General features: G+C 43.4%; 1 protein-coding gene across 1 annotated transcript in view; it reads right to left on the bottom strand.

Moving 5' to 3' along the window:
* Window positions 1-17,999: 17,999 nt before the first annotated feature.
* Window positions 18,000-21,402, bottom strand: part of LOC116149497 (immunoglobulin kappa light chain-like) — a 48,437-nt gene continuing 45,034 nt past the window's right edge. The window contains exon 6 of the mRNA XM_064481714.1: window positions 18,000-18,529. Within this exon, the coding sequence (XP_064337784.1) occupies window positions 18,207-18,529 (323 nt within the window). The 3' untranslated portion in view covers window positions 18,000-18,206. The remainder of the gene's footprint in view (window positions 18,530-21,402) is intronic.

Below are 21,402 nucleotides of genomic sequence, written 5' to 3'. Positions count from 1 at the left end.
TGTTCAGAAGGCTGCGTACAATAAGCTTGCCAGGAGTTTTCTTAAACATTGTGAGACCGCTATTCAATGTCGTACAGGACATAAGCAGGTGTTTTTAATCCTCAGTTTTATACTGAGACTTGTTCTAAGATGGGCTGAGTGACTCATTCAGCACAACATAGGAGCAGAACCAGAGCCAAGCACAGGTCTGTCTTCAAATCCAGGGTGGTTTTTCTAGGTATTATTTCCACTTGAGGCCACTTATTTATAAACATGCCATTTGTGGGTAGAAATCTCTCAAACAGCATCCACAGCACGGGTGAGGAGAAATCTCGATCAGCTGCCTTGGCAATTTTGTTAACTCGTTGGACCAGATACCCAAAACCAGGATACTCAGGGATTCCCAGATTTAATTTGTTTCCTTCTGACTGCACTGTTTTTATCCTCTGGGTAATCTCCTAATTTCTCTCTTGCGCTCTGTCGGCATATTCTCAACATCCACATGGGTGAGCACATGTTTGAGGTGGTAAACTCCTGAAGGTCTCTGGTACAAGGCTCACACGTGACGGGTCACAGGTTAACCTGCACGCTGGGTCCAGTCCATCTCTGGTGGAGCTGCTATCTAACTTTCTCTTTGGCCAGTTTCCTTCCTGAGAACAGTGCCTTTTCATCTGGTGAAACTTTAAACATCCTCTCTAAAAGGAATATGCAAGGTCTCTTTTCATGTTAAAGGATTTATTTCCACATCATACAGAGCAAACCAGGGTCAAAGAAAGGACCTTAAAAATTCTTTGTATGGTCACGCAGGAATCATAACATTTTAGATGTGGAAGGAACCCTCATCATCACTCAGTTCAGCCCCCTCATCCTACACCCTGGATAACAGGGGTCCAGTGACTTACTCTAGCTTGTTAGCAAGGTGGTGTCAAAGAGGGATTCCAGTACACTTTTGGACCCCAGTCCACTGTTTTTGAAGACTGCACAGCGAGCCTCTGATATTTGCTCTTCTACAAAAGAAGAGAGAACAAAAAGAAAAATGCCCTAGTTCAAAAATCAGGAGCATACAATATTCATAAACACAGGAGCCCCTTACAACTGTGAAGTCCCTAAGAGTTTACAAAGCTCTTGCACACCCAGAAGCATGACTATGTAGAATCAAATTTATTTGCTATCTTATGAAATAGTTCTTTCTTGGCCAACACTTTGCCCCTTTGTAGTACCATGGTAATTTTTTGGTGAGATTTTGAAATGACTTCTGAATTAGCAAAGAAATAAAATTGTTAGAGAAAGGAAACCAGATCTATTCAGTCATGATCTTTTAAAATCTATTTATTTTAACTAGAATAACCCATTCCTTAAGAAAGGTGGCTAACGGGGAATTTTCTGATGTTACCTACCAAATTTTGGCCATTTCCTTAGCCCTGCATTGGGTGTTTTTATTTCATCTTTTGCTAAAGAAGTAGCATTTGTGGATTTGGATAATGGCATACAACAGATTTAAAATCATCAGGTTTTGGACAGAACAAGGAGATCTAATGGCATGTTTAAACTAAAAGTCACAGAATCCTTTGCATTTGAATGGCAGGTTCTTGGGAGCTCTTCCTTTCAAGATGCCTTCAAAGAGGTGCTCTGTTATCTTAAAATTACAGATGAGGAAACTGAGGTGTTGATAGTGTCACTAACTTGTCAAGGCCAGTCACCCAAGTTACAGCAGAGCTGGGTTCAAAGTCAGGTCTACCTGCTCTAAAGTTCATAATTTTTAAAGTTGCACTTTTATGATTATACTGAAGAAACTATGATTCGAATACTTTTTCTGTTTTTCTTGGCAATTTCTTCCAAGATTGAATGACTTCCTTTCTCTGGACATATGCGGGCTCTTAAGTCCTCTGCCTCTAACCTATGGCTGGGCTGGACCTTCTCTTGCCTCCCATTCCTCCTGCTTAATCAGCACACGGCGGGCCTCTGCGTGAGCCAGGGTATTAAACGGTCCCTTTCCCTGACTTTGCCTTACTTTTCCCTTCGTGTTATGGGGACAAGCTCTGTAGTAAGGGAAACTGGGAATCCGAGGGGGAAAGGTCCCACCCGTGGGGTGCATGTCAACATCATTTGGCTCCTCCATTGTGGTTTAAACAACCTGAAACCTAGACCCTCGGGTCTGCCCCGGAGTGAGAAAAGCCTGTTTTCATTTCTTCTTTTGCCAAGCCCATCTGGATGGCGCAGGTGCAGGGCTGGGCTCTTAAAATAGAAGCCTTTGTTCCGAGCGACGTGGCACTACGGAAACCCCCTTGCCTCTTCACCTGCTGTTCAGATTAATGAAAGGGTGGAGGTCTGTTTTCCATCGTGGCGTTTTCCTGACTTCTCTGGGGCCTTTCATGTGTCGGTTGACAATTCTAATTTCTTCACTTGTAAAATACGGGACTTGTTCCTGGTCACCTCAAGGATCCTTCCTAGCCTTGATATGCTGTGTCCAGGGTTCTGATTAGGGCTCAGATCTTGGAATTCACCATTTCTATTTTGCTCAGTTCTCCCAGCAGTATTATTCTAGCACAGTTAGCTGGGCCTAAAGATGAGTCTTGCTGGGTAGAGTACATCATGCCACTATCTGGACTTCCCTTTTGCTCTTTATCAGTAACCCTCTCTAAAGCAAGTGTGACGCACCCCTTAAAAGGCTGAGTCCACATACTGTACAGCACAGGGAACTATATTCAATATCTTGTAGTAACTTGTAATGAAAAAGAATATGGAGAGGAATATATGTATGTATATGTATGACTGAAGCATTGTGCTGTACACCACAAAGTGACACAACATTGTAAACTGCCTATACTTCAATTTTTAAAAAAAGTTAAAAAAAAAAAAAGGTTGAGTCCCCCTGTATGTGTAAGGGATCACAGAAAAAAATAGGTGATTTAATTTAACATCAGGGAGGGTTATTTCCATGGCAGCTGCTCTTCCTTTCTGGCTTAAGAATTAAAGATTCTTCTCAAAAATTCTAAATCTTAAGAGGTTAGGCTTTAAGAAATTAATATTTATAAAACTCCTCTGGCTCTTCTCTGATGGTTAAACTAATCTTTGAGTCATATTCTCCCTTTTTTTTTTTTTGTAAGTTAGGGATAGTAATACCTCCTTCATGGGGTTGTTGTGGGAAATAAGTGAGAAAAAGGATGTGAGCCTGTTTCGCAAGTATCTGATACATATCAGAAAATGTTTGTCCACTTAGGGTCAAGTAAGAAGTTCCATCTTTTTCTGCTCATGAGGGCCAGCTACTGATTAGCCTTGAGGCTGAAAAATCGGCCTTGTGATCTCAAGAAGCTATCTATATATATATTTAAGCTATCAATATTTTAACGAGACAAAATAAACACATATGAAGCAATGCGAGAAGAGGTTAAGTCAGGGCATGAGCAGTTGTTGCCCTGGGGACAAGGCGCTCCAAGCAGAGCAGGCAAATGCCCACAGTGCCCTTCTCCGAGTCCCATTTTCAAGGCGAGTAGTGTGCCAGCATCACTGACCTTCGTAAGAAAGAGTCAAGACCACAGGTTATGGGTTCCAAGGCTAAGTACAGGTACACACCAGCAGTAAGAGGGAATGCTGCGTAGCTTGCAAAATGATCAATATGATAACTAAGTCAAAAAGAGAAGTGCTGTGAAAAAACAGCACGTGAAGGAAGCTGAACTCAAAATTGTGGCCATGGTGTGAATTACCCCGGCCGCTATGAATAACATATGCAGATGAACGTCAGAAAAGAATATGATGGGAGAAATTAAAATAACAGATGAATTAGGGTTATGGATTTATGGATACCTTTCAAAAACATTCTGTTTATGAGGCTTTCACTTTTTTTGAAATATTATTTTTTAAAGTTTTATCATTTAATTTTTAAAAATTTTGACTTTTTTTTCTTGTGGGGGTGGGTGGGTAATTAGGTATATTTATTTACTTAAACGGAGGCACTGGGGATTGAACCCAGGACGTCATGCTTGCTAAGCGCACACTCTACCACTGAGCTCTACCCTCCCCCCAGCAGGCTTTCCCTTTTAGTAACTATCATAGATCAAATATTTTGAATGATTTCATACTGAATAATGGCGTGGAGTGAATGTTATACCAGCCCATGGCTGAAGGCTCCACTCTTCTCTGGGGCAGGACCTCCACTCTGCTTTTCATTGTGATCTCTGTCTTGAATGACTTGATTTTTTTAAAGAGGAAAAAAATCTAGTAGGTGATGGAGTCCTCTTCCATTTACGTTTCTGTGGTTCTTCCTTCTCACATGCCCTACAACCTGCTGTTGAATCCAAAGGCAGGGAGGAGCCCTGAGAGCTCTGATCTTGAGCTCCATGGATGTGGCCTCATACTTGTCTAGAAAACACCTGGTTCTCCCAGGAATCAGTCAACCCCAATCGAGGCTCATATCCCTTCAAGAAACAAAACAATTTAACAACAGTCAACTTGGCAGGTGGAGAGTTTATGTTTTATATTGGAAGGATCCTTCCTTCTCAGAAGAATTCCCCATCAGTGTCACTTAAAAATGCGTTGACTTTTGAGGAGCACATTGATTCCAGGCAGTGACTTGCCCTGTCGGTAGTAATGAGAACTTAGGGCTGGTTCTGTCATGGCTTGAGGAGGTGGGTTCTTGTTAAGGGGAACAATCCAAAGAGATGCGCCACAACTGTGACCCTCAGTGGTCTTGATTCAGCTCTGTGCAAGCCAGTCCAATGCAAACCAGTCCAATCTAACCAGAGCATGTGGGGTGTTTGGGCCAGTGAGTCTGAGGAGTGATCGTTTCCCCTGAATCAGAAGTTTACAAGGCAGACCTGTCCGGGTTGCCCTCTAGTCTTTCCCACCATCACAGGGGAGCCTGGGGGCCCTTACCCTCTGACTCTATGTGGAAGGCCAACTTTCTCAAGGCCTCCTTGCCTCCGTTTGCTTAAGAATGTGGATGAGAGAAAGGAGAAATGGACAGAAAGCCTCAAGCCTGGCTTCTAGCCTTGGCTCAGCTTCAACTGCTAAGTCATTTGAAGTTAACTAGTGAATTGCTTACACAGTGTTGAGTAACTCAGCCAACCTCCCGAGGGCTTAGCTCCTGATTTGTTTTCTGGCCACTTCTCTCCAGTGCTGGTCCTCTGTGAATTCACCTTCAGCTCTTTTATCCAGAATTCTTGGTTAATTCAAACCAAATCCCAATCACTCTGATACTTTTAGTTGGCTCTTTTCAGGGTGATGGTGCCCATTTTGCCACTATTCTGATTTTCCTTTACTTATACTCATTCTGTGGGGGGGGGGGGCAAGGATTATGTTTTACTTTTTTTTTAATTTTTAAAGTTTTCTGGGGGGGGTGAGTGGCAGGTAATTAGGTTTATTTATTAATTTATTTAGAGGAGGGACTGGGGATTGAACCCAGGACCCTGTGCATGCTAAGCATGCGCTCTACCACTTGATCTATACCTTCCCCCCCATGTTTTACTTTTTACACAGCCTTCTCGAGGGCAGGGCTTGTGACTTCCATGTCCTTTTATGGCCTCACAGTGACCTGAATTCTTAGGGCCATTGTCCAAACAACATTCTTCTTGGTGATTCTTCGAGTCTTTCTCATGTCTATAAAACATTCTTAACTCAAGAGTGAAAAGTTATCAAAATTTTAACTACATCCTGGAATTTTTATAGCTCCAGTATTTCTTTTTAGAGTAAATGTTGGAAACGACTTCATACACACAATTTTTTCAAAAAAGATTTTTTCTTTTTTGAAATCAGTTGGAGTTTATTCTTTCTAGCAGAGGTGCCACGAGCAGTTCCTATAACTGGGACACTTTAGTATTGCTTGATTCCAAATTTTCTTTTTTTTTAAAAAATATTTTTATTGACGTATAGTCAGTTTACAAGGTTGTGTCAATTTCTGGTGTACAGCATAATGCTTCAGTCATATAGGAACATACATATATTCATTTCATATTCTTTTTCACCATGAGTTGCTACAAGATATTGAATATAGTTCCCTGTGCCATACAGTATAAACTTGTTGTTTATCTATTTTATATATATTAGTTAGTATCTGCAAATCTCGGACTCCCAATTTATCCCTTCCCACCCACTTCCCCACTGGTAACCATCCATTTGCTTTCTACTTCTGTTAAGAATTTATTCTTATAACTAAATGAGGTTGCTTGATTAATCTGCCTGGCGAGAAACACAAACAATCCTTTCCAGTTGTTGAGGAGCAATGGTCCTTAGTCATTCTGTGCAAATAAACAATTCTTTCCTGTCGACTCGATGACTTCTTGTGTCTGGTCAGACCATTCTACCCCAAAGCGTACTTCCTTTCCACTCAGAGAGGAAGTGTCCGTCCGGTGTGCACAGAGTGGAGAGAATGGCCATGGTGCTGGGCAGGGGGTGGTGGTGGTGGAGTTGCACTAGATTATCTGGGCTGTGACAAATGACACTTCCTTTCCAGCTAGCTGGCTCCGGAAAGTGCAATCTCCTTTCCTTACATAAGACATTCTTTGGAACTGAAGGCAGCGTAGAGCAGACACGCTGTACAAAGCCAGCAAGGGACTGAGAAGACCAGCCCCTGAAGCCCACCTTTGGAAAGCAGATTCCAGCTGCAGTGGGTCTCTTTAAGGAAGACCTGGATGGTCAGATCCAGTGATGCTGTTCCAAGCAGGGGGCTGTGTCCAGCAAAAGGAGAAACGGGCTTGAAATCAAAGGGCAGGTATCTGAGAGATGGCTTTTCCACTTGGGCAAATCTCGCCATCTTTCTGGTCCTGTTCCTTCGTCTGTAAACTGGGGTAAACACGTCACACTCTGTGAGCTGGTGCATCCAAATAACAAACAAACACACAGAAAAACAACCCCTATAATAGTTCTATAAACATAGTTCAACCATCAACAATTCATTATTCATTCACTCATTGATTTATTCAACAAATGCTTATACAGCCGAGGCACCGTGCTTTGCGCTAAGCTGCAAAGTATAAAACCGTATAAAGATGAAGATGCAAAAAATTCTAGTTCAAGTCCTTAATAAATGGTAGATAAATCATAAACTGAAGAATGGAAATAAAGTATGACTTTCTGTAGGTTCTCCAGCTACTATTGTGATCTTCAAATATTGTGTTGGTGCACAGTTTCCAAGTGAAATAGTGCCAGTGTCTTTTTCTTTTTCTTTAACGTAGCTTTATTTTATTTTATTTATTTATTTATTTACTTTTTAATTCTTTCCAATGGAGGTGCTGGGGATCGAACCCAGGACCTGGTTCATGAAAAGCATGTGCTTTACCACTGAGCTCTACCCTGCCCCCACTTCAGTTTCTTTATAATGGACAAAAGGTCCTGCCTTTTGATGGGAAATAAAGACAGAGATCCTTGGGGCTTACACAAATCAGATACACAAGTGATGGGTGATATGTCCTGAACACAGTGATGTGGGGGAGCAGGGGAGTGGGCTCTGGGGGAAGTCAGCAGAGTTTCTGATTATTCCCAGATGGTCTTTTAGAGGAGGTGGGGTTTCCTTACACCAGCTGAACACAGAACCAAGTTTTCATTGATTTTTCAGACATACCTGCAGATAAATCACTAATAAGAGTTAGGAGGTTAGCAAATTTGATATTGTTCCACTTAACAAGCCATTTGTACCTCCTTATTTTGCAGAGTGTCATGAATCTGACAACGCAGATAAATGGGTTACACGCAACTGTCGTATCAGATAGGCCTAGAGAAGACAGAAGTTTTAGGAATTTTATATATTAATTCTTACTACAGAACACAGTGATTGAAAGAAGTGCATTCCTTTTTCTTACCTAAAAATGGAGGGTTACTATATTCCTGAGCGAAATACAGATTAGAAAACCAAGCTGAGGTTGAGGATGGAGAGAGCCAGCAGCCCAGGTGAGAAACGCTCTCGACAGAAGCGTGTGTCTGTGGGTCTGGGTGTGTGCTGGGCGGGGGGAGGAGGGCTGGATGGTGTCATCTCTCATGTGTGTCTATTTAGCTTCTCCTATTTCAAGAACTTTGGATTTTTACAGTCAGTTTTGGAGACACCGTGTCTTCAAGCCTTTACAGTCCTAAAAGAGTGGCCGGGGGAAGGGAAGGGACAAGCTCAGATGAGGGAAGGAAGCCTCAGACCCGGCCCCCTCGGGCTTCGGGCTCTCCCCACGGCTGCTGCAATCCGAGGACATCTTCCCAGCTCTGGCCAATACAGTCAGTGGAGACTCTTTGCTAGATTCTCATTTCTAGGTTATTTAACTGCTAGATTATTATTTGCCATGGAACCCGGGTACGCTGAGTGGCAGAGCAGCTGATCAACACGACGCACAGCAAGTCTCAGAAGCCCACAGCCTGGGCTCTCCGGGGGAAGGACCTGATTAGAACTCTGTTCAGAGCCTCCCCAGTTTCTCTCTGTGCCTCTGTCTTTTCGTCTCTCTCCTTGTTATTTCCATCTCTATTATCTTTTGACTTTCTTCCATCTCTTTCCTTTTCCCTCCAATCCTTTCTAAAATTTACTTATATTGAACGCACTGTGAAATTAAATTAGAAACATCAGTTTGCTGAATAAAATGCTATGCACACCCATACACTTGTGAAGTATTTTCTATTTATTAAAACAAACTTAAAGAATTTAAAAAGCTTTCCATAATGCAGAAGTCTGGAGCAGATTATTTGTTTGGATTGGTGACTCTTAATCCAGTGTCCTCGTGTCTAGATGATTGTCTTTGGAGGGAAATAAAAGAGAATGTATATGGGAAGCCCATATGTGGATCTTTGAGTCTGTGGAGAGTATAGAGAATTGAATGGGAGATGGTAGGAGGTCCTCATTTTATTCGGGTCCAGGGAACAGATTTAAGCTTCTGTCTTGTGACTGAAGCTCTGAAAGGGTTCAAGGTGAGTGTTTGTGGGTCGTTCTGCAGCCCCATGAGGACAGGGACTCCTGTGTCCTCCTCTTCACTGCAAACCTTCTCTCATCCACCTCCCAGCCCCCAGGACACAGAGCAATTGCTCATAAATGTCTATAGAATCAAAGAATCCAGGAATAGGTGGTCAGAAATTGTAAGAGAATATATTCTGTTTTCCCACGTTATTTACCTATTTATTTTCCTTTCTCCTCTCACTGTGGTGCTAGTTCCCCCCCCCCCCTTATTTTGGGTCTCTTTCCAACATCAAAGGACAAACATCCAGTTCCAGTTATTACAGAACGTCAGTAAATGAGACATCACCTGTCTGCCCCTGAAGCAGGCGGGTAAGAAGCCACATCTCAGCTGGCAGGTAGTCCAAGAAGAGTCTGTGATGTCTTAGATTCGAGCCTCCTTTTCCACAAGGACAGAAGCAGACTCTTAGCTCATTTCCTTCTGGAGAGGAAGACTGCTGGATGATTGGACCACTTGAAACGACATGCTGAAGACTGGAGAGCACATTTCTTTCTTTCTTTTTTTCCCCCCGGTATGAAATATTGGTCTTTTGGGAAATGTTCCTTCCTCCTTAATCCTGCAACGTTTTAAAGTTCCATTATGGTGTCAATCAAGGTGAACTGGAGGGGGGAAAATACTTGACCCACAGGCCTGTGGGTGAGATATTGTGTCAGCAAATAGTTCCTTCACTTTGTGCCTCGGTTCCTCTGTCTTTCAGATTGAGAGATTTATTTTTTTGTCTTTACGTGTCAGATAGGCAAAGGGGACCAGAAGAACTGTGATGTATTATTGCAAATTGGAAGAAATGAAGGTTTCAGGCCAAATGTAAAAAGGCTTCTTGTGGGGGAGGGAAATAGCTCAGCGGTACAGTGCATGCTAAGCATGCACGAGATCCTGGGTTCAATCCCCAGGACCCCCATAAAAAAAAAAAAAAAAAGAGGCTTCCTTATAGAATCACTGCAGGGAGAGTATCCACTGAACTCAGCCATGGAATCCAAGAACCTGTGACTAACTAAGAATAAGAAAAGATCACGGATTGAGCACACAATCTATGACATGCCTTGTACCAAGTAGATTATATACAGTATTTCATTCAATGTTCATTGTGACACTGAGACAAAGGTTTTATTTCTCTCGCTTTATTATGGACAAAGAACCTAAGACCAAGGTGGGGGTAAATAAGTTTCTGAGTGATGCGTTCCCATGTCAGATCTCATTTGCCTATGGCTTCCCAGTCACAGGGCTGGAGCACTGGAGTGATTTATGAGAACACCCTTGGTGTCAGGTAAATCCTAGACTGCCTAGTGATTGGGCAGGAGGGTGAAGGTACGTATCATCTCTGACCTCCAACATGTCTTATGTGCCCCGCCTGTATGGTTGGTTCCACTGAGCTCTCCTCCATCCCACTGCTTTATGAGGAATTTCTGCTAACTGGTTTTCACACGAGGCTGGGAGTTCCTTGAGGCTGAGAGCTCCATCTTGTTCACTATGGTGTCTGCAGGGCACCGTACAGAGCCAGGTACTGAAGGTGCTAATTAAGATCTGTGGAATGAATGCAGGTGGGCATCCATACACCCAGTCATACAGACAAGTATTATCTATAGTAATTAGGGTTGCTTGGTGTACAAGGGCAAACTAGCCCTGTGACTTGGGTAAGGACCAGCAGATGGCTGAATGGATACACACATGGATAGAAGGGAGGATGGATGACTAGCAGAAGAGAATGCTTCTGTCATGGGCACTAGGAAATTTACTGAAATATGTTCTAAAATATTGCTATGACTCAACCCTGTCCTTTCCAGACTCCTTTCCCTGAGATGCCCAAACTCTTCAACATGAATTGTTTCTTGCTGCTCTCAAATACTTCCAGGAGGACCTCTGTGGGCCTCATGAAGAGCCTGCTTGCTCCCAACTTCTTTCTCCCATGAAGTCTGAATGGGTTCTGTTACCATATGAGACCTCTTAGGGGATGCTGATCATTCTGGGCTGAGGTTTCCCTCTGGGAGAATCCTAGGACTGGAGATGGGGCAGTGGGTTTAGGTAGAATGGAGTTAAACAAGGTTAAGTTCAATGTTACTTCCATCTCAGTGCTGGACACAGGCTTGGCCAGGTGCTGTGAGAGCCCCAGGTGCAGGGGGCCATGGAAACTATGCAAGGGCGTGGAGTGTACCACCCAGCCTGCTGGAGGAGGATGGGAGTGAAACCAGCAGATGTGCTCAAGGTTCTGTTTTCAGTTCCCCAAAAGGTCTTCTCTTGACCAAAGTGGTGTGACCGTTGCTATGACAGTTGCTATCTTGGTCCTTGGGGTTCTCCCTTGTAAGATGCCATTACTTTTTTTGTCTTCTCAGGCCAGTCACCATGAAACTCGATAACAACCACTCCGGGGTTGAGGTGGTCTGGGCATGATTGGGGCCTGAGCACTGTGATGGCAGAAAACACTGGGGGACTAAGGGACACTTTTGGTTAATGAGTTATTTTTCCAAACTAGACCAACACGCCTAGTTGTCTTAGCCTTGGCTGACTCTCTGCTTTTGCTGAGAGTCATGAATTCCTCCCTTGAGAAGTCTGGCATTAGCTCATTGTCACATCTGGTAAAAACAAAACAGGTAGAAAGAACACTGGCCTCAAATCTCAATTCTGTCTCTAAGTGACCAGGCCCTGCCATTCGGCCTCCGCTCTTAAGCCTCCTTTTGTCAAAGAGAGATTTGATGCCTAGGCTCCTCGCATTCTAAGATTCAATGATTCTTTGCCCTTGAAAATGGCAAGTGTGAATGGTAGTTATTAAGGGTTTTGTGTTTTTTTGAGTTTGGGCTCTTAATCAGGCTGCCTGAGTTTGAAAACAGATTCTGGAATTGATTGATTGCGTGGCTACGGACCTAGTATTTACTCCAAGTCTTAGTTTCCCTCTAATACCAAGTCCCCACGGGGTAGTCGGAGGATTCAATGATGTGATCTCTGTCAGTGCTGGGACATTACTAGCCATTACCCCTTCATAGAGTAGAAACCTCTTACATCTTGGCATGTGTTGAGCCACCAACAGGGTTACAGACGGTCTTCTCTATGTATTTTTTGTTTCCTACCTTGGCCATCAACATGTTGTTACTGTCATAGGTTGGAGGCTTTTCCTCATGTGCTCTTTGAGCACATGATGAAATACAAACTTGTATATTTTCTCGAGAAAGATGCAGAGTGACAAGATCCTTATTCACCATCCAGTCCTACCCTTTTGTCAGCATTAGAGGAGTTGCTTGAGGCTTAACTAGTACTGTCACAAACCAACAATACTGAAAACTTAAACAGAACCTGCCATGTGCAAAATTCTGAGAGAGACGTGGTGGTTTGGGACTGGTAGCCATGGTTTAAATGAGCTCTGTGATCCTAAGTTTGTTACATAACCTTTCTTAGCCTCAGTTTCCTCATCCACGAGGCCAGGTTAAGAAGTCATCAGTGCCCATGGACACTCCTTTCTCTTCTGTTACTGGGTGGACTGTCTGCTAAGGTAACACCTCCACCTGGGCCCCAGCTGTTCCCACCTCACCTACACAAGGACATCACTCCAGCAGTTTTCTCGTCTCTCTCCTGCAGCATCAGGTCTCTTTTTCTCTACCAGAAGACTCTCATTAGCATTTGTCAGGGGGAGGAAGACATTTTCCTCTACCCTTCTAGGTTCTTCTGGCAGGTCTGAGAATGAAATTGACATGAGACAGGTTCACGGGAGAAAACTTAAGCATAGTTTAATAACATGGATAAGTGGGAGAGACTCAGAAAAACTGAGTATCTCGCCGAAGTGGCTGAAACCATCATCCTACATTTTATCTTTGGCTAAAGGCAAAAGAGAATGTTGAGGGTAGAGGGTTGGGACTTCAAAGGGGAGGAAAGAAATTCACATGGAGATGGAAAAACAGACATTTGGTAAATAAATATTTGCTGGGTCAGACAGAGCCAATGGGGCGGAAGTGGACTCTGATCTCTAAGAGTTCCCCCCCCACCCCTAGCCCATAGTCTCTGTAGACATGTCTGGTGATAGCTCCATTCTGGGAACAGGCCTTCAATCTAAAATTTTTTAAGTCAGTTTAGGGGATGGCCAACATTTCTTCCTGAGTCTTTTGGGCCTTAATTATTTTCAGCTCAAAATAATCCACATGCCGAAGAGACATTTAGGGGTAGCATGTTTGCTCCCCTACACTTTCAGAAATGCTGTCATTTCTCTTCTCCTTCCACATGCTGTCTCATTTCTCTCCCTCCCTTTCCCAACTCTTTCCTTGAAAGAATTGTTCAGGTACAACGTCTCCAATTTTTTTCCCTCCCATTTTCTTTTGAACCCATTCCAATCACACCTTTGGCCCCTCCGTTGTAGAGAAACTGCTCTTATTTATTCACATGACCCCCAGCACCACTCAATCAATGGGCCATTTTCATTCCAGTTGGCACAGTTAACAGCGATCAATTTTTCCTCCTTGGTACTTTTCTTCTCCTTGATTCCAGGACAATACCTCTCTCCTGATTTTCATTCTTCTCTGACCAATCCTTTTCATTCTTCTTTCCTGATTCCTCCTCATCTCACCAACCCCTTAATGTTGGAGAGCCTCCCAGCTCAGTGCATGCTCACCGGTTAGGGACCCTCTCACAGTCTGTTGCAGTCTGATTGATGACTTTTAACAGCATCTGCATGATGATGGCACTACATTTGTATATTTATTTTCTATCAATTTTTTTTTCTGAAAAGAAGAATTTTTCAGAATTAACCAGGTATCTTAGCTCCAGTGCCAATGCATTCCTGTAAACCCCTAAGCAAGCTGACACGTGAACATTTCTTTCATTTTGGAGAACAGGGAAAGAGAGAAGAGAGGATGAGTCTAGAAAGAATAATAACAAAAAAAAAATCAGGATATGGAAGATGGAGGGAAATTGGGGAGCGAAAGGGAGATGGAGTAGGAGGAAGAAGCAGCAATGACTGATAGATGGAGGATACGAAATGAAAGAGGAAGGGAAAGAGGAAGTGGAGATAGATGTTTGTTTGTGTTTTTACACTGTGCCTGGTACAAGCACTGACAATTCCAAGACCCAACTCTTTAATTATGTCCCCCAACCTGACAAATCTCTTTGTTCTTTCTTGAAGCCCCAGACCCCAGGGAGCTCAAGTGCATGCCAGGCCTCTTCATCTGCCCATAGAAGGTACCACGGGTCCACAGACAGTAACTTCCCCATTTCCATAAACCATTGTCCTATCTGACGCTTTTGTTTTATGGGGCAAGTTCATGCTTCTTGTTTTTAGCAGAAGAATAATTTCACCTGACTTATATATAACGGAATTTACCTGGGTCTCTGATGAGAATGAACTGTCAGGGGCAGGACGGGGGCAGGTGTGGCAGTAGGGGCCCTAGTTAGGAGCCTACTAGAATAATCCAAGAATCATCAGATGGGGCTGCTTTGAAAGCAAGATTAACAGGACACGCTGACAGTGTGGATGTGGAACAAGACAGAGGAGGCAAAGATGCACCAAGGGCTTTCTGCCTGAGGAATTAGAAAGATAGAGTTGCTTTAATGAAATGAGGAAGCCTGCAGAAGGTGTGGGTCTGGGAGAAAAGACCAGGAGCTCAATTTTAACCCATCTGGAATTAGTTTCTGCACATAGAATGGGGTATAGGGGATGACATCAGGTTGTAAGGGCACTCATGGCTTGCCGAGGCTGACTTGTCACTACGGACGGAAGTTTGTTGAGAACCAAACTCTCATCTCTGTCGTCCTCATTACACCTCTTTCCTCGGGCTGCCATAACGAAGTACCACAAACTGGGTGTGTTCAAACAGCAGAAATCTATTCTCTCTCAGTTCTGGAAGCCAGAAGCCTCAGATCAAGGTGGTTCCTCCATGAGGCCCTGAGGCAGAAATCACCCCGTGCCTCCTTCGTAGATTTGGTGGCTCCCCAGGTATCCTTTGTGTGAGTTAGCTTGTAGCCACATCACTCCATCTCTGCCTTCGTCGGCACATGGCGTTCTCCCTGTGTGTCCCTGCGTCTCTAATCTTCCCCTCCATAGAAGGACACCAGGCATTGGATTGAGTGCCCACCCTAATCCAAAATGACGCATCTTTTTTTTTTTTAACTTTTTACTTTGAAAAAAAAAAAAGATAGATCAACAGGAAGTTGCAAAGATAAAGCAGAGAGGTCTGGTGTACTCTTTCCCCTTTCCCCTAGGATGGTTACTTCTTACATAATTTCAGCGCAGTATCAAACCCAGCAACGTGACATTCGTACGATGTGTGTGTATCACTTGATGTCATTTTATGACATGTCTAGTTGTATGTAACCACCACCACAGTCCAGAAACAGGATAATTCCTTTACCATCAAGATCTCGCTGTACGTTCATGTATGACTGAAGCATTGTGCGCTACACTGGAAATTGACACAACGTTGTAAACTGACTATAACTCAATAAAATTAAAAAAAAAAAGATCTGCCTTTATGTCACATTCATTCTTCTTTCTCCCACCATCCCTCACCCCAGGCAAGCCAGCAATCTGCTCTCTATTGCTGTAATTTTGCCATTTCAAGAATGTTCTGTAAAAAGAGTCACATGCTATGATCAAATCAAAAGCGGTTGACACTGGCTTTTTTCACTCAGCAGAGAGCACTTCAGACTCATCCACGTTGTTACATGGACCGATCTTTTGTTTCTTTTTATTGCTGCGTGGTATCCACGACATGGGTGTATCACAAGTTGTTCAGCCCACTGAGGGACATGTGGGGGGACCTTCAGAGTCACATTTTGAGTCACCTACTGGGGGGCATGTTGGTTGTTTCCAGTTCTTAGTTATTATATAATACAAAGCTGTTATGAATAATTATATACAGGTTTTGCGTGAACATCATTGTTCATTTTTTGAGGATGAATACTCCAGAATTCAACAGCTGGTGTATTTTGTTTAGTTTGTCAAGACACTAACAAACTCTTTTCCAGAGTGGCTGTCCTACTTTACATTTCTGCTAGTGATGTGTGGATAATTGAGGTTCACTGCATCTTCCCCAAAGCTTCAGTGATCTCACTTGAACTTGATTACATCTGCAAGGACCCTATTCCCAGGTGAGGTCACATTTGTGGGGAATAGGAGTTGGAATTTGAATGTATCTTTTCGAGGGACACAATTCGACCCCTAACACCTGTCTTCACTTCCTTGGGTCATGGTGGGAATGACTTCAGAGTTTTGCTTTATGAGAAGAGCCTTGCGTCGGATCAGAGGTTCCATGCATTGTTGGGTTTTGCCCCCAGAGACGGGTGAGAAAGATTATGCCTTTTGGAGAGACATTACTGAGTTTTTCTGACCTCTACTCAGACCTCCAAAATTTCAAAGATTTGGTAATAATGAATATTCTCAAGGGGTCTCATGTGTTGTCTCCCAATCCTTTTTTTTTTTTTTTTTCTGTGACTGTCCTTTCCCTCTTGCTAGGGTACTGACTAGGGGAAGGAAGAAAGAGAAGAAAAACTTGATTATAAATTTATTGAAGGAAAGGACACCATCTTTGTTACTTCTCTACCCCTGAAGGGTGAAGGCTGAGAAGGGTGCTCAGTAAATGTTTGTTGGAGGGATGAGTAAGTGAGAGGGAGGGGCCGGGGTGCCTGAGCGGAAGTGGGGGAAGAGAGTCAAGGATGGTTTTATATGTGCCCTCCCCAACCCTGCTTCCCAGACACATAACCTGTCATGCATGGGTCCCAATGCCCGGGCCAGGTTAATTTCATCCTTTGCCCCTTGTTGAAGGCCTGGTCAATTCCATTTCTCCATTTCTCCGTGTGTATGCCCCTGGTTAGCCAGAGGGAGGAGGAGTCTCTGTTTGACCCTCTATTCTGTGTAGCATCGTAAGCACTAGAAGACAGAATTGTGTAGGTGTCAAAAAAGCAGACTTAGGCAGGTCGGGATTTGATCCTGGGCCCACCACTTACCAGCTGTGTGGCCTTGGCCTCCTCTTAGCCTCTCTGATCTGTAAATTGGGTGGAGGATATTTCTTTATGTGAGCTTATCTTGAAATAGAAAACGCAAACAAGAAAGTGTACTGAGCATAATTGGACAGCTCAATACATTTTCACAAAGTGGCACACTCATTACATAACCAGAACCTCAGAAGTGTGCTAGGCACCACCTCACCCCCACCCCAGCCAAAAATAACTTCTATCCCAGTTTCTAATTGTATATTTCCTGGTTTTGAGCTTCATATGGATGAAAATAATCGGAGATATCTTTCGTGCTCGGTTCCTTTTGCTTTTTGTCATGTTGATGACATTCATCTATGCTCTTGGGTAGAGCTGTGGTTTATAGGTTCTCCTGATGGAACAGTATTCCAATGTGCAAATGTGTTACAGTGTAATGATCCACCCTGCTGTTGGTGGACACTTGGATTGTTCCTAGTTTTTGGCTTTTATAAATGAAGCTACTCTGAAAATTCTTGCGTAAGTTTTTTCGATGGACAGGGACACAGCCGTTCAGGGGTAGGATTGCTGAGTTATACAGTGTGAACATCTCTCAGCTTTGTAGCCCCTGACCAGCATTTCAATGAACGTTTTTAACCTGGCAGTGCAGTGAGAATTAAATTAGGTTGTGAAAAGAACTCAGTGTGGTCCTTGGCAAATAGGAGGCCCTCACTACGTACATATTGTGTTTAAAATGGAATGAAGACATCATATAGTCCCTTAAGTTGAAGCACTGTACTGGCCCCAAACACGTCCCTGCTGCTTGTTCACGGCTGTTGTCACTGTTCTGTTCTTTTACACAGTGTTGCAATGAATGACTCTCTTTCTTAGCTGTTCCCTTCTTTTGAAAGATTTGCTTTGGGGTAACTGGATTCAACTGGATCAAAGAATATGTGACCGTAAGAACTGTCACCCTTCAAAGGACTCTGAGGGCTGGCTGAGGGGGGAAATCAAAGAAGCGATTGGCCTGGGAGAGGGGGGTGAAGGTAGGTGCCTTGTGGGTTCCTTGTAGAGGACAGCAGGGCAGGGGAGAACGGAGGAGGAGGATTTTTATAACTGATGGTGTACTTTTTAGCAACTCAGGGTTTGGTTCCTTGGAAGATGAACTAGGTAATTAGAAAAACAACGTATAAGAACCTGAAATGAGGAAGGAGAGAGAAATCACAGGTGCAAAGATTCACTTTATTTATTCACCCCCCCAACATTAGCATGATTAAAGCCAAAGGGGGGAGGGGGAGGGGCGGGGAGAGGGGCTGGTGGATTGTCACAGGGGAGGGTCTCCAGTGGGGAAAGGGCCTGAGGAGGCCCGAGGGAGGGAGCTGGCGGAGGCTGGGGCGGAGCCCGGTGCCGGAGCCCGTGGGCGCTGGCTCAGCAGTGTCTCCGGTCGAAGCTCCTGACCTCGGCGGAGGACAGGGTCCTGTGGGTGACCTCGCAGGCGTAGAGGTTGTGCTGTTGGTACTCCGAGCTGGGCAGCGTCAGGTAGCTGCTGAGGCTGTAGGTGTTGTCCTTGCTGTCCTGGTCCGAGATGCTCGTCTGGACGCCGCTGCTCTGGCTCACCCCGTCCACTCTCCACTTGACGCTGATGTCTTTGGGGTAGAAGTTAGACACCATGCACACGATGGTGGCACTTTCGGTCTCTAACTGTTCTTTAGCCGGTGGGAAGATGGAGGCGGATGGCTTGGCATCAGCCCCTGAGGAAGGAAGCAGGGAGAATGGTGATTAAGTGACAGGGAGGTTCGCCCCTGGGGTGCGGGGTTTGTGGCCCATCCCGGAGCCCGCGGGCAGACGCACAGAGAGCAGCTTGCTTGTTCTATAGGATTGAGGGAGCAACTAGGAAGCGTATTTCTAATCGCCAGGATTTTGAGTTCTTCCCTCTCCCCTGCCCCTTAGGAAAGTTCTAGATTGTTTTATTGGAACTCTTTGCAGCCATTCTGAGGCCTCTTTGTGTGCTTTTCTGAGCTCACCTTTCTTTCCTTCATCTATGGTCCCTGCCTCTGCAATAAACACAGTGCTTCAGGCAAAGAAACAAAGAGCATTTCATCGGGCGCCCTCAGAGTTGAGAAGCAAGAGCAGGTCCTGCACAGATCATTTCCTCCGTGCCTCTCCTAGGACTGTGCAGTGATGGCAGGCTGCCTTTCCCTTCCTGGCCGTCCTTTGGCTGTTTTGGGGCGAGACTCAGCCTGCAGAATGAGCCCCAAGCCCTGAGTCTGTGTCGGGGTCGGGGTCGGCCCCTTCGCCCTCTGTGACCAGGGCAGCAATTCTCCCACGGCTCACAAAGGGAGACCCGGGCCCTGGCATGATGACTGTCACCGTATGGGGAAATATTCAGCCAGACCAGGAGGGGTCAACTGTAATTAGGCCACCTGCCTGAGAGGAACTGGCTAGTGTCACTTGTGACCTTGAGCAGCTGCCAGATGGCCTGCTGGAAATCCCCTTTGTGGGACTTCAGAGCCTCGGTTGGGAGAGCAAGGGTTAAGTAACAAGTCTCCTTTGCTGGGAGAAGTCAGCAGACGGCGAGCAGGTTTTTTATAAAGCTATACACCTTTATAGAGCCATAAACCTCCATGTTAACCAAGCAGTTCAACATAAGCTACTGAATTTTTAATGTTTCCGTATTTTCTTCTCTTTTAACCTTCATTATTATTTTTTTTTCCGAGAGTGTTATAAAATAGCCTTGGCAGCAAAATAATACGAATTCTAGAGGAAAACGAGGGGAAATAATAAAGAAAGATAACTTCTATTTGGGTCATTCCTTGATAGCTTTAAATTTTCTATCCTGCGTTAAAATAGTAAACAATGAACATACTGCATATAGAAATTCTTGCCGGACATTAGCTTTTAATATGGTTTAACATTCATTCAAGAGTTTTAGAATAGTTAAAAATACTGAAATAGTTTAAATAGTTTGAAAAGAGTTTTAAAATGGCCCTAAAACAGTCCTGTCAGGCTGTTGCAAACCAAAAATAATCTTTTTTAAGCATCACGTTTGAAATTAGCTGGAATAAACACCAATGGCAATAACAAATCACTCAACTATTTCGGAGGGTGTGCGGTTAAAATACCCAGATTGAAAGTTTCCTATCACAGGATGAAGGACTGCAAAATATATTTACATTAGGTTTTATTAATGGCATCTAAATATGTTTAGATATTTTGTACACCTGAAATATAATCCTACCGAAGCCATTACATTTCTGAAAATTAAAAACATGTTACAAATTTATCTTTTTTTTTTCTATCAGCTAATATACCTTAATGGTATTTACTTTGAACTTAGCAAAAATTAATTGACTAAAAGCTGAGCAGCCAGGCTGCTGGCCTTCAATTAGATTTTTGCTGATGAGGATTTTGCCCTGCAAGAGTTTATATATACATGTATTTCTATATATATTTCTTTCTATACACATATATGCCTTTTGGATTGAGCTTTAAGTACTTAAATAACATTTGATGAGAGGATATCAAAATTATTACATATCACTGAAAACAAAATAGCTTTAAGTTCTTACAGTCCCCTAATGGAAATTTTTATTAAGAGGATATGATAACATGAATTTTATTTATGCAATCTCTTATAAAAATCAGGCTTTTCTGTTTTCCCCATGGTAGCTCCTGTCCATTTCTATTTCCCTTCTGTTAGCGACATTGTTTGAATCACTGTGGCAGGAAGGAGGCCACAGCGCAGTTGAACGGGCGATCGCGGGGCTGCCGCGGCCTTTAGCGGCCAAGGGCGCGACCCCCGGAGCCCTGGGGCCTGGCGGCCAAGGTCGTTCTATCACGAAAAAGACCGCGGTGAGGTCTACATACCCCGCTAGCCGTGCCGCGGCCTCTGGCGGTATAAAAGCACCGCCAAGGAACAACAAGCAAGTAAAAGAACATGCTCATTAAAATATCTCCTATTTTTCTACAAGCCTGTGGCCATTTAAAAATTCAATTATTTTATTTTCTTTCATTTAAACAAATTTTTTTCAAAACTGAGATTTTGGGGGGCAACGATCTTTTCTCCGTTACAAGAAGATCATTTCAAGCTCAGTCTAATAATAGAAATTGGATTAAAAAAAGAGATCTCTGTCAAGATCATTCCTAGTTTAGACTCAAATAGAAATTAGACTTTTAAAAAAGGAGCTATCTGTCAAGAATCTGTGTAGATTTTCTGAATAGTGACAATTGATCACATTTTAGACTAAAAATGACATTGCTATACTTTTCCAACTTCTGATTTTTTAGTGCATCCTACTGATTCTATTGTTACCTTATAAAATAATAACAGAAGACAGAAAACAGACTAAGAAATACATTTGTCTTCTTTTCTGTACTATACTTACAAGCAAAAATCAATACAATATTTGGCCAAGCTCAGTAAAAATTAATTCACTTTTGATCTTTAGAGCTGCAAGGATTCCTTTTTCATCTACACTAATTTTTTTTCCTTTGAATCATTCAATTTGGATGACATTAATCTTTTTGTCTGCAAATCCAGTTTTGGAGCTGAGTTTAACTTATTAAGCTGATAATAAATCTGAAATGCTTCATTCATCCATCTCCACAAAAACTCATACTGAAG

This window comes from Camelus dromedarius, chromosome 33, assembly GCF_036321535.1.
Source record: "Camelus dromedarius isolate mCamDro1 chromosome 33, mCamDro1.pat, whole genome shotgun sequence".
NCBI classification, from domain to species: Eukaryota; Metazoa; Chordata; class Mammalia; order Artiodactyla; family Camelidae; genus Camelus; species Camelus dromedarius.
Note: the sequence above shows the minus strand (reverse complement) of the source record. Positions and strands in the feature narration are given on the sequence as shown.